This window comes from Scyliorhinus torazame, chromosome 7 (assembly GCF_047496885.1).
Source record: "Scyliorhinus torazame isolate Kashiwa2021f chromosome 7, sScyTor2.1, whole genome shotgun sequence".
Classification (NCBI taxonomy): Eukaryota; Metazoa; Chordata; class Chondrichthyes; order Carcharhiniformes; family Scyliorhinidae; genus Scyliorhinus; species Scyliorhinus torazame.
This window is the reverse complement of record NC_092713.1, coordinates 26,949,882-26,963,711: the sequence shown is the minus strand read 5'-3', so window position 1 is coordinate 26,963,711 and position 13,830 is coordinate 26,949,882. Positions and strand designations below refer to the sequence as shown.

General features: G+C 49.7%; 1 protein-coding gene across 1 annotated transcript in view; it reads right to left on the bottom strand.

Moving 5' to 3' along the window:
- Positions 1-3,013: 3,013 nt before the first annotated feature.
- Positions 3,014-13,830, bottom strand: part of LOC140426101 (volume-regulated anion channel subunit LRRC8A-like) — a 32,647-nt gene continuing 21,830 nt past the window's right edge. The window contains exon 2 of the mRNA XM_072510457.1: positions 3,014-4,019. Coding sequence (XP_072366558.1) covers positions 3,747-4,019 — 273 coding nt within the window. The 3' untranslated portion in view covers positions 3,014-3,746. The remainder of the gene's footprint in view (positions 4,020-13,830) is intronic.

Here is a 13,830-nt window from a genome sequence, read left to right as displayed (position 1 = left end):
CTTATCACATTCCTCTTTGATTAAATCAACTTCTGTCCGGCTTCTGCCACCCTCACAGAAATGAGGCTCCTCTGGTTGCGGTCACTCAATAGCTGTGAGCCTCCTTTAACCTCTCCGGGACATTTAACACCATCAGCAAACTATCCACCTTTGTCATCTGACTAATGCAGTATGGCAGCCGTCACTTGGTTTCATGTCTTTTTCTTCAAGTGCAGCAAATGACTGGAATTGGGGTCAACTGTTTGACGGCAGAAACCTATCTCAGTTACAGGAGAGTTAATATAAAGCATTTTTCCGGATTGCTAGGGGCGAGCTCCGCTCTCAGTAAACATTGTAACACTGTTTTAAAAGAATCAACCGTACCTTTCCCAAGTGGAAGGCCTAACCCGCAAGTACCACTAAGTTGCAAATATAGACTAGATTAAGAACTCATTACCAACCGAAATATGTTTCTCTCTACGAGTCAAGATACGGATTCTTATGTACCTGGAGGAAATCTGGAAAGCAAAATCCTGTGCTGGTGAGCGAGAGGAATGCTGAGAGAGAGAGACATGAAAATTGTGTAGAACCCTTTAGAGGTGCACACTTGGGCTCCAGAGAATCCTGGTTGTAAAACACAGTCATCGATCCTGAGTCAGCCAAACAATGATAGAAGAATGAGGAACTTCAATGAGGTGACTCATAGAATCCCTACAGTGCCGAAGGATGCCTTTTGGCCCATCGAGTCTGCACTGACCCTCCAAAAGAGTACCATACCTGGGACCCATCCCTGTAACCCCACCTTGGGGCAATTTAGCATGGCCAATCCACCTAACCTGCACATCTTTGGACTGTGGGAGGAAACCAGAACACCTGGAGGAAACCCACGCAGACACTGGGGTGAACGTGCAAACGCCATATAGATAGTCGCCCAGGGTTGGAATCGAACCCGGGTCTCTGGCACTGTGAGGCTGCAGTGTTAACTACTGTACCACTGTGCCACCCCTATGAATAGATAGGAGAAGCTGGGATTAGTCCCCAAAGGGAGGATTTTTGATTACATCATAGTTCGGAAGAAATCATTCCCACAAAGGGCCACCAAAGTACACCGATTTAAGGTGATTGGCCAAAGAACCAAAGCAACATGAGAGGAAAAACCTAATTGATAGGAAAGTGGTCAGGGTGTGGAATGCTCTTGCGGGTTTCATTTGATCGAAAAGCTTTACCGAGTAAAGCAGACAGAACCGGTGACTAGAAGCAGCTGAGTTGCTCTTACAGAGAGCCAGCATAGACACGAGGGGCCCAATGGCCTTCTTCTGTGCGCTGATCATTTTATAATTCTGTGGGGGAAATTTTACAGCCCATCCCACTGGCCGGATTTTCCCGTCCAGACACATGGATCTTTGAATGGCTCATTTCCTGACCCCGTTCCCACCGCGATAGGGCTGGAAGATTCTGCCGTATGATTCTATAATGCCCAATTTGATCTTTGAATTGTTGGAATTTATGTCAAAATGCAACTAACTGTATCTTTTTCATTATGCCAATACCACCAAGACTATTAATAGGCAAATAGGTTATTTTATTGTAGAAATAAGTTGTTCTATTTAATCCTTCTGATTCCGTTAGGTAAGTAACCTTGGGTACGCTATTTCCATTTCCCTGTCTCATATTTTAGTAACAGTTTTTCAAAACTTTAATTTGGAATCCTGGTAAATTAAAAAATATATTTTGCTGTGAAATATTCAGAAATATTGCCATCATGTTTTGACTATGTTTTGTTCTAATCTTTTGCCCCCATTGATGGGTGATGGGTGTTCCTAAATTCCCAGCTACATTTAACATGAAGGAGAGAAACATTGAAACATAGCAAATGGGAGCAGGAGGAGGCCATTCAGCCCTTCGAGTCTGCTCCACCGTTCATTCTGATCATGGCTGATCATCCAACTCAATAGCCTCATCTCGCTTTCCCCCATATCCTTTGTTCCCCTTTGCCCTAAGTGCTTGAGAGAAACACAGGTCTTTCAGTTGATCTCATGAAACAGTTGCATAATGTGTTCATCATGTATGTCTTAGCACAGTTGCAGTTACATTGGATGAGTGTCTGGCCTTCTCAGTCTCTCGTTTAATGGAGGGAAAGTTGCTTCTAGATTTTGAACAGTTGTCTAAGAGAAAGGGTACCAGAGGCAGTGAAACCTAAGAGATGAAGTCCAGAGGCATTAATTAAAAAGGCCAGGTAGGGACTTCGTTGGTCAAGTTTAACGTTTCCATCAATTCCATAGATTCCCTAGAGTGCAAAAGGAGGCCCATTGAGTCTGCACCGACCCTCCAGAAGAGCACTCTACCTAGGCCCACTACCCACCTTATCCCTGCAGCCCCGTGCATTGATCATGGCCAATATACCTAACCTGCACATCTTTGGACTGCGGGAAGAAACTGGAGCATCCGAGGGAAACTCACCCAGACATGGGGAGAAGGTGCAAACTCCACCCAACAGGAGGGAATTCAACCCAGGTCCCTGGTGCTGTGAAGCAGCAGTGCTAACCACTGTGCCGCCGTGCCACCACTTTTAATTCCCTGTTCTCTATATCGGGGCAGTAGCTTAATCTAGGAGCCGGAGGTAGATATAGTGTATTAAATCTATAGCGTAACTACCTAAAATACTTAATATAACTGCAAACATTCATGGAGTGATATTTCAAAAGTGAATCCCCAATTCAATAATCAAAATACAATATAGAGATGGCAGGGAAGGTGATGTGTTGCAGCTGTTGTACATGGGAGATGGTGGACACCTGTATGATCCACAGTGACCATGTCTGCAGTAAGCATCAGCAGATTGAGAAAACTTGGCTCAAAGTCGATGAGCTCCAGCCCCAGCTTCAGGCAGTGCAATGCACCAGGAGGAGGAAACTTAAACAATCAGATGAAAACCTACATACAGCCATAAACCCTTGCCATTCCAAACAGTGCAAAGAGACTGACATGCCAAGTATTTATTAAATACTTTAAAAAATATTAAATTCAGTACAGCTAATAAAATATATATTTGAAAGTATGCAGTGGGAATTAATAGCATTGCCAGAATATGTTCCAAGTTTTTTAAAAAAACCTCAATAACTAAACAATGGCGTAAAGAGAAACATCGACATTCTAGCTAGTTTAACATGTTTAACAGTTCCCATGGCCCCTGATTACTGACTGAACATTGTGAAATAATAGCAGGTGAAGGCTTTCTCTGATAGCCTTCACCTGAAAGGAAACAAAGTTCAGGATGTGAAACCATCACTTAAAGTGCAATTTTACTTTTATTTAACACTTTATATATTTATTTTGGAAATCTGAAAATTTCCACCCACCCACAGATCCCCAGACTGTACAATGTGCAAATTTATATCTTCTGCAAAAGTAACAACAAAGAGCATCAATCAACAAACCCATTTTGCTTAGAATGAGTGTGGCTAAATCAACATCACAATATTTGTCACTTTTGGCTTCTTGATCAATATTGAATTATTTTCCCCTTCTGCCATTCACGACCTATGTCCCAGGGATTGTTTTATCCACTAACATGTCTGAAATTAGTCATTTATTTATAATACAAACGCTGCTCTGGATATCTGACAGATAACTGTCTGGTAGCTGATAAATGTTGGTCTTCAATTTTGAAGACTCCATGTAGCTCCGAGCCGAGGTCCTGACCAGCGACAACAGTGTTTCCTCCCATAATCTCTGCAAACACTGGTTGACTTTGGCAGAAGATCCGATTACGCTTGCTCTGCGTCGCTTTTAAAGAAACGTTCTCTGACGGAAGCTGGTAATGAATTAAAGACTGACTCTTCCACAATAAGTTCACCTGGTTTAAAGTTACACCGGCCGAGTTCTTCAGGCAGGAACTCAAACTGGTTTCCAGTCAGTTCCAAATGTATGAGGTTCTCCATATCACCTATGAGAGGTGATAATATTGTCAAGCTGTTCTTTCCCACAAGGAGTGTCCGCAGGTTGTGGCACTGAAATAGTCCATTGGGTAAAGCCTCGAGCTGTAAAAGAATGCCAAGTTGGAAAAGAATCATTTGGACATAGGATAATTTCTTCAAACATACAGATATATCTCTTCAATGCCTCTTAACTTCACATCAAGGTGTCAAACATTAAAAAAGCAGCCCAGTGACAAATAGTTCCAAATGGTCATTGCAATAATATCTATCTGATGCGGCATCAAAGGACACTAAATTAAATATGTATGCACAGGTATAATTCCAAAATGCATTTTGTCAACCAAATCAAAACAGAATCCCAGGTTGCTGAACCACTGATTTTCCTTGTTGTCATTGACACTTTATTGGAACAGATTTGGAATGTACTGACTTTATTGGAACAGATTTGGAATGCACTGACCAGAGGGCTCGGAAGATAATTAAAGTCATCTCCAGTTTTTGTGCACATGTAACGGACATGCAGGGGTTAGGTATTATGCTAATAACCTGAGGTCATAAATTTGAATTACACATGTGCAATGGCACACACGTGAATACACACACACACATACACATGAATACACACACACACCCATACACGTGAATACACACACACATACACATGAATACACACACACACGTGAATACACACACAAACAGACACACACACATACATGTGAATACACACACATACATGTGAATACACAAACACACACACAGAAATACGCATGAACTCACATACACACATGCATACGGATGAACTCACATACACACACGCACACACACAAATACGCATACACACACGAACACACACACAAACGCACACATGAATACACACAAATAAACATGCACATATACACACATGAATACACAAGAACACACACAGGAATACACAATTGCATACATACATGCACACACACACTTGAATACGCACAAACACGCATGCGCACACATACACGCACAAATACACATGAACACACACACACAAATACACATAAACATACACAAACACACATGGGTACACACAGACACATGAGTACACATGAACACACACGCAGATAAACACAAACATAACAGTTGCTTATTTAAGATAGAGTTTCAGAGAATTTGTTCTCCCGGAGGATCATGAGTCTCTGAAACTCTTCCTCACAAAAGGCAGTGGAAACAGAATCCTTGAATGTTTTTAAGGCAGAGATAGATGGATTCTGAATTAACAAGGGGTGTTAAAGAGTACTGGGGGTAGGCAGGAATGTGGAGTTGTGGTTACCATCAGATCAGCCATGATCTTATTGATTGGCGGAGCAGGCTGGAGGGGCCGAGTGGTTTATTTCTGCTCGTCATTTTTATGCTCTTATGTATTTCTGTATTCTCACAGGTTTGGGTGCCATTGACTGCATTGATATGACTATAAAATCTCCCTGCCAACAGGCACTTCAAGACATAAAATGTCAAGTCAGCCATATTCTCAATGTACAACTAGCTTCCGACCATAAGAAACTTATAATGTAGTTTTGCATCCGAAACCCATGAAGCGGCCATTACTCATAAATCTTGAGTAGATCACAGGTCCTGGACATCTTCAAGGGTCCACACAGAAACTAGGTGTTATAACCTGCCTGCTTACCATTGGCTGGGGACTAATGACAATCCCACAATCCTGTGGGAGTATGAGCTTCCCCAATGAGGGGGGGTGGAGAAATCATTAGCAGACTCCCTGTATAAATAAAGCTGGCCCGTTTGGAACCAGCAGGAAGGAGTAAGCAGCAAGCGAGGTTGCTGCTGTTGTGTCTATATATGTTATTGTAAATAAATGTTATTTCTTTGTATCCTTGAAACTCGTGCTGGATTCTTCGTGGCCCTCACAAAACTGGCAACGAGGGTTAAAGCGACTAGCTGTCTACACTGCTGAAGCCACCTCCCTGGATTTTTGTTGGATACAGGTTGGAAGTTGTTTTCTATTACACCATGCCTTTGTAAGGACGTTTGGATGTTTTTGATGCTGCGCTGGAAAGCTGGAACCAGTATGCACAACGGATGCGTTACTATTTCCGGGCAAACAATATCACTGAAAACGAGCGCCAGGTGGTCATATTGCTCACCGCCTGCGGCCCGCATACGTTTGGGGTGATTAGGAGCCTTACGTACCCAGTTGCGTCGCACACCAAAACGTTTGATGAACTTGTGAATTTAGTGGGACAGCATTTTAACCCAACCCCGTCCACGATAGTCCAACGTTACCGAATTAATACCGCTGAGAGGACCCCAGGAGAATCCCTTGCTGACTTTCTATCCAGGCTACGCAGGATTGCGGAGTACTGTGACTATGGTGAGACCTTGACAGAAATGTTACGCGACTGTTTGGTTTGCGGTATTAACAATGCGGCCACCCAGAGAAAGTTGTTAGCTCAGCCAACATTGACTTTTTAACAGGCCATTCAAATAGTATTGTCCCGAGAGAGCACAGAATGAGGAGTGCAGGAGATACAGGGAATGGAAGTGCATGCCTTGAGGCGCAACCCCTTCCGTCCGAAAACGTCCCCCCGCTCTCCTGCGGCACCTTGGGCGAGACGACGTCCGGATCGACGCCAGTGGCCGTCGGACATTCCTTCCTGAAGGGAGCCTTCTCCAGAGCCAATGGATGAGGAGCCATGTCCGTGTCAGACTTGTAGGCGCCGACCCCGTCGCGTACGCCGGTACTGGGGGCGCCAGAGGCGCCGTCGCTCCGACCAAAACTGGGACCAGCCCAGGGGCCATACCTTCCACGTGGATGAACCTGCAGCGACTACTCCTGAGGACGTGGAGGTGGAGGACGACTGCCTGCAGCTGCATTGTGTGGCAGCTCCCCGTGTGGCCCCCATTAAGGTGACAGTACGGGTCAATGGTCACCCGCTGGAGATGGAGTTGGATACTGGCGCAGAGGTCTCCGTGATAGCCCAGAGGACATTCGACCTCATCAAGCAGGGTATACAGACCCTTACATTAACCGACACACAGGCCAGGTTGGCCACCTACACTGGGGAACCATTGGACATTGCAGGAACTACGATGACCCCTGTTGTTTATGGACGCCAGGAGGGGCGTTTCCCACTTATCGTGGTGCGCGACCATGGGCCCAGCCTGTTGGGTCAGGACTGGTTGCGCCATTTGCGCTTGCAGTGGCAGCACATCCTCCAAACAGTTTCTGGAGAGTTGACTGAGGTGCTAGGACGATACCCAGAGGTATTCCAGCCCGATTTGGGGAAAATAAAAGCGGCCGTAGCCTGTATCCAATTCGAACCAGGAGCCACGCCGCGCTATTTCCGGGCGCGCCCAGTGCCTTACGCCTTACTCGAGAAGGTAGAAGGGGAGCTCACTCGTTTGGAAACTTTGGGTATTATCAGGCCAGACCGTTTCGCTGACTGGGCAGCACCAATTGTACCTGTAATGAAGCCAGATGCCACAGTTCGCTTGTGCGGCGACTAAACTTACAGTGAATACGGCTTCCCGACTCGACCGATATCCAATGCCTCGCATAGAGGATCTCTACGCAAAGCTTGCAAGTGGACTCTCGTTCACAAAATTAGATATGAGTCACGCCAACCTACAGTTGGAGCTGGATCCTGCCTCCCGACCATATGTAACGATTAATTCGCACCGGGGCCTGTATGAATGTACATGTTTGCCCTTTGGAGTATCCTCTGCCTGCGCTATTTTTCAACACGTTATGGAGGGTATTTTGAGAGGTTTACCGTGTGTCGCTGTCTTAGCGCTGTCTCATCAAACTTAGATGACGTTTTGATCACAGGGACGTCGGAGCAGGAACATTTGGAAAATCTGGAGGCTGTCCTTAGACGCTTTTCGGAGGCCGGAGTCCGTTTACGTCGCACAAAGTGCGTCTTTCAGGCGAAGGAAGTAGTCTACCTGGGTTATCGGGTGGACCGCAAAGGTTTGCATCCCGTCGCAGAGAAGGTGCGCATGATTCAACAGGCCTCCGCCCCGACTGACACTTCGCATGTTTGTTCTTTTCTCGGCCTCGTAAACTATTATGGGAAGTTCCTCCCCAATCTGGCAACTACACTGGCCCCGTTGCATCGTCTGCTAAAGAAAAATCACGCCTGGGTTTGGGGTCAGCTGCAAGAAACCATTTTCCGGCGGGTAAAACAACAATTGTCGTCATCTGGGTTACTAACCCACTATGATCTGGAAAGCCTTTGCTCGTCACATGTGATGCATCCCCGTATGGTATTGGGGCTGTCCTGTCCCACAAGATGGAGAACGGGACTTCCGGGTGTGGCTATGCAGAGCTAGGTTGCATGTTCGGTAGCTCCCGCTTGGAACGGACATTTGGGCTCTTTACAGGGCCCCCACAGCATTTGTTCAACATTTCCCGGTGTGGGAAGAAGACTGCGACATTCCCCCGACGGTGTCCCCCAGGAATGGTATGTCTCTTGACTACCAGACCCGGCAGAAACAGTAAAAGATTTGGCTATAACTGCAGGATAAACAAAGCCTCTTCCTGCATGCAGGCGGGGGAAGGGCAAGCTTAAGGCTGCAAGCTGACTTGAGGGCCTTTATTAAAGGTGAATTCTAGCAGCAGAGGGAACAACTGTGAAAAGATCTACCAAGGCCATTGAAGAAGTGGGGCCGAGGCTTCTGGTGGCGGCCATGGAGGAGTAGGTCGCGCATTCGGCAGCTCCCGTCTGGAACGGACTCTCAGACCTTTTTCAGGAGTTTCCACAGACTTTTGGGGGCAGATTGGTGAAGCGAACACTGCCAAAAGGAATCCCTCTCGAGACTTCTGGTTGCGGCAATGAGGAGCTAAGTCGCACATTCGGCGGCTCCCACAAAGTGGACTTTTGGGCTCTTTTCAGGGCCCCCAAGGGAACATTTTCGACGTTTCCTGGTGTGGGAAGGAGTTAATAATAGTTCCCCGTCAGTATATGGCTTTAACTAGGAGCGGGGTGACAAAAAAGGTGGTGGTGGACCAGAAGAAGGGAGGGAAGAAGGACAAAATGGCGGCGGGCGGAGACCAGGCAGCGTGGAGGCAGTGGCCGGAGGAGCAACAGGAGGGTATCCAGCGCTGCCTCAGAGAGGTTAAAACGGACCTGCTAGAGCCGATGAAGGCTTCTATTGATAAGCTGCTGGAGACACAGACAGCCCAGGGGGTGGCGATACGAGAGGCTCGACAAAAGATCTCTGACAATGAGGACGAGATCTTAGGCCCGGCGGTAAAGGTGGAGGCGCACTAGAGGCTCCACAAGAAATGGCAGGAGCGGTTCGAGGAGATGGAGTATCGGTCGAGGCGGAAGAATCTGCGGATTCTGGGCCTCCTGGAGGGGCTGGAGGGGCCGGACATGGGGGCCTATGTGGTCACCATGTTGAACTCGCTGATGGGAGCGGGGTCCTTCCAGGGGCCCCTGGAGCTGGAAGGGGCCCATAGAGTGTTGGCGAGGAGGCCCAAGGCTAACGAGCCTCCGCGGGCGGTGCTGGTGCGGTTCCATCGGTTCGTCGATCAGGAGTGTGTGCTCAGGTGGGCCAAGATGGAGAGGAGCAGCAGGTGGGAGAACGCGGAGGTTCGGATATATCAGGACTGGAGTGCGGAGGTGGTGAAGAGGAGGGCCGGGTACAATCGAGCGAAGGCGGTGCTGCACAGGAAGGGGGTGAAGTTTGGCATGTTGCTGCCAGCGTGACTGTGGGTTACCTACAAGGACCGGCACCATTATTTTGAGTCTCCGGAGGTGGCGTGGGCCTTTGTTCAGGCCGAGATGCTGGACACAGACTGAGGGTCGGGATGGGCGATTGGGGACTGCGGTGGATATGTTATGCCTATTTTTGGTTCGGGGGGGGGGGGCCTTTGCATTGTTTTGGGTTTCTTTTTCTCTGTGTTTTACTCTTTCGGGTTGGGGAGGGTGGATGGGGCGTGTTGGGCACTGTTTTGGTTGGTGGCGGGTCCTGGTAGGTGGAGAGCGCGGGCTTTTTTCCCGCGCCGAAGATTGGAGGGGGCGGGGCTGGGGCGGGGAAGCGAGGATTGGTTCCCGTGCTTAGAACGGAGGGAAGAGGGGTAGAGCCTGTGGATGGGGAGCGGGAGAGGAGGGTGTGCCACAGAATGGAAGGAGTCGAAGGGGAGGCGGGAGTGGCCGGGGTCAGCAGGAGTCAGCTGACTTGCAGAAGTGCAATGGGGGGGGGGGGGAGTAAACCAGCTAGGATGGGTCCTAGCCGGGGGGTGAGGGGGGGGGGGGGGGATCGAGTTGCTGCTGCTAAGGTCAAGGAGGAGCTGGAGCGAGTGGGGGGGGGGGTCGAGACGGGGGTATGCCGCTGTGGGGTAGGTACATAATGGTAAGTGGTAAGTTGCAGGGAGAGAGGGTGGTACTGGTCAATGTGTATGCTCCGAACTGGGACGATGCGGGTTTTATGCGGCGTATGTTGGGTCGGATCCCAGACTTGGAAGTGGGGGGCCTGATAATGGGGGGAGACTTTAACACGGTGTTGGATCCGGCACTGGATCGCTCCAGGTCTAGGACGGGTAGGAAGCCGGCGGCGGCTAGAGTGTTGAGGGGATTTATGGACCAAATGGGAGATTTGCAAGGCCGGGGGCTAGGGAATTTTCATTCTTTTCACATGTCCATAAGGCTTATTCTCAAATCGACTTTTTCATTTTGAGTAGGGCGCTGATAGCGAGATTAGAGGATACCGAGTATTCGGCAATAGCCATTTCGGACCACGCCCCACATTGGGTGGACTTGGAGATGGGGGAGGAGAGGGACCAGCGCCCGCTGTGGCGCTTGGAGGTGGGGCTGTTGGCGGACGAGGTGAGCGAGCGGGTCCGAGGTAGTATAGAGAGGTACTTGGAGACCAACGACAACGGGGAGGTCCGAGTGGGGATGGTATGGGAGGCACTGAAGGCGGTGGTGAGGGGAGAGCTGATCTCCATTAGGGCCCACATGGAGCGGAGGGAGCGGGGGGAGACGGAGAGGCTGGTGGGGAGATGGTGAGGGTAGACAGGAGGTATGCGGAAGAGCCTGAGGAAGGATTGTTGAGGAAGAGGCGCAGCCTCCAGGCCGAATTCGACCTGGTGACCACCAGGAAGGCGGAGGTGCAGTGGAGGAAGGCCCAGGGGGCGGTCTATGAGTATGGGGAAAAGGCAAGCCGGATGCTGGCACATCAGCTTCGGAAGCGGGACGCAGCTAGGGAGATCGGGGGAGTTAAGGACGGGGGAGGGAGCGTGGTGCGGAGTGGGGTTGGCATCAATGGGGTCTCCACTGGGTTTGTGGTGTACCTTTTCGGGGAGAACGGTAGCGGCGCCGTCGCCAGCGCTTTTAGACTCGTTCCCTTACAGGACGCCATCTCCAACTTTTTCCATGCCGCACCTTCTTCTTCCCTCATCCACTTACAGACCATCGACACATTAGCGGCCCAATAGTAGTCACTCAGACTCGGCAGTGCCAATCCCCTCTGTTCCTACTGTGCTGCAGGAACCCCTTCTTTACCCTCAGGGTCTTTCCCGCCCACACAAAGCCCATAATACTCCTGTCTATTTTTTTGAAAAAGGCCTTTGTAATCAGGATGGGGAGGCACTGAAACACGAAAAGAAACCTCGGGAGGACCACCATTTTAACCGCCTGTACTCTGCCCGCCAATGACAGGGGCACCATATCCCACCTCTTAAAGTCCTCCTCCATCTGCTCTACCAGTCGCGTCAGGTTAAGTTTATGTAGGGTTCCCCAGTTCCTGGCCACCTGAATACCCAGGTATCGAAGGTTCCTTGCCACTCTCCTCAGCGGCAGAGCATCTATCCCCCTGCCCTGTTCCCCGGGGTGCATCACAAAAAGCTCACTCTTTCCCATATTTAATTTGTATCCCGAGAACTCTCCAAACTCCCTGAGTATCTGCATTACCTCTGGCATCCCCTCTACCGGGTCTGCCACATATAGCAGTAAGTCATCTGCATATAGTGACACTCGATGTTCCTCTCCCCCTCTAAGCACCCCCCTCCACCTCTGTGGTAGTATGTATTGGGGGTCATGTGGGACTGGAAGCCCTAATGTCATTGGCTGACAGATCCCGGGTCCTGGTTGGCCGTTGACCTCAAGCTCCGCCCTGAAGGCGGAGTATAAGAAGCCGGAGTCTTCCCCCGCAGGCCAGTTTACTATCGAGCTGCGGGGGAACAGACACGCTTAATAAAGCCTCATCGACTTCACTCTATTCGTCTCACGGAGTCTTTGTGCGCGACAATTTATTAAGCGTGCCTAAAAAAAAAAAGGACTATGGAGCTCAGGATCATTCCGGGATGCCTGAGGATCAGCCCCCACGCAGTGAACGCGGCAGCAGCCTTCAAGCACTGGCAGACTTGCTTCGAGGCCTACCTCAGAACGACCACCGGCCGAGTCTCAGAAGACCAAAAACTGCAGGTCCTGCACTCGAGGGTGAGCACGGAGATTTTCTCCCTCATCGAAGACTCGGACGATTTCCAGACGGCGTTCGCAGCACTGAAAAGTCTCTATGTCCGCCCTGTTAACCAAATCTACGCTCGCTACCAGCTCGCGACGAGACGGCAAGCTCCCGGAGAATAGATGGACGAGTTCTACGCCGCGCTGCTGATTTTGGGACGAGCCTGCAGCTGCCCGTCGGTGAACGGAAACGAACACACGGACATGTTAATGCGCGATGCTTTTGTGGCAGGTATGCAATCCTCCCAAATCCGCCAAAGACTTCTAGAAAAAGAGTCGCTAGGACTCTCAGAGGCACGGGCCCTAGCAGCCTCCCTAGACGTGGCCGCGCGTAATACCCGCGCCTACGGCCCCGACCGCGCGGCAACCCATTGGGCCCCGTACGTACCCGTCGCGGCAAACCCCCTACCCCCCCCCCCCCGGACACTCCACAGGCTTCCGCGGTCCAAACGCCGAGTCGCACCGGGGGCGCCCACTGTTATTTCTGCGGCCAGGCGAAACACCCCCGACAGCGCTGCCCGGCCCGCGCAGCTATCTGCAAAAGAACAAAGAACAAAGAACAAAGAAATGTACAGCACAGGAACAGGCCCTTCGGCCCTCCAAGCCCGTGCCGACCATACTGCCCGACTAAACTACAATCTTCTACACTTCCTGGGTCCGTATCCTTCTATTCCCATCCTATTCATATATTTGTCAAGCTGCCCCTTAAATGTCCCTATCGTCCCTGCTTCCACTACCTCCTCCGGTAGCGAGTTCCAGGTACCCACTACCCTCTGCGTAAAAAACTTGCCTCGTACATCTACTCTAAACCTTGCCCCTCTCACCTTAAACCTATGCCCCCTAGTAATTGACCCCTCTACCCTGGGGAAAAGCCTCTGACTATCCACTCTGTCTATGCCCCTCATAATTTTGTATACCTCTATCAGGTCGCCCCTCAACCTCCTTCGTTCCAGTGAGAACAAACCGAGTTTATTCAACCGCTCCTCATAGCTTATGCCCTCCATACCAGGCAACATTCTGGTAAATCTCTTCTGCACCCTCTCTAAAGCCTCCACATCCTTCTGGTAGTGTGGCGACCAGAATTGAACACTATACTCCAAGTGTGGCCTAACTAAGGTTCTATACAGCTGCAACATGACTTGCCAATTCTTATACTCAATGCCCCGGCCAATGAAGGCCAGCATGCCGTATGCCTTCTTGACTACCTTCTCCACCTGTGTTGCCCCTTTCAATGACCTGTGGACCTGTACTCCTAGATCTCTTTGACTTTCAATACTCTTGAGGGTTCTACCATTCACTGTATATTCCCTACCTGCATTAGACCTTCCAAAATGCATTACCTCACATTTGTCCGGATTAAACTCCATCTGCCATCTCTCCGCCCAAGTCTCCAGACAATCTAAATCCTGCTGTATCCTCAGACAGTCCTCATCGCTATCCGCAATTCC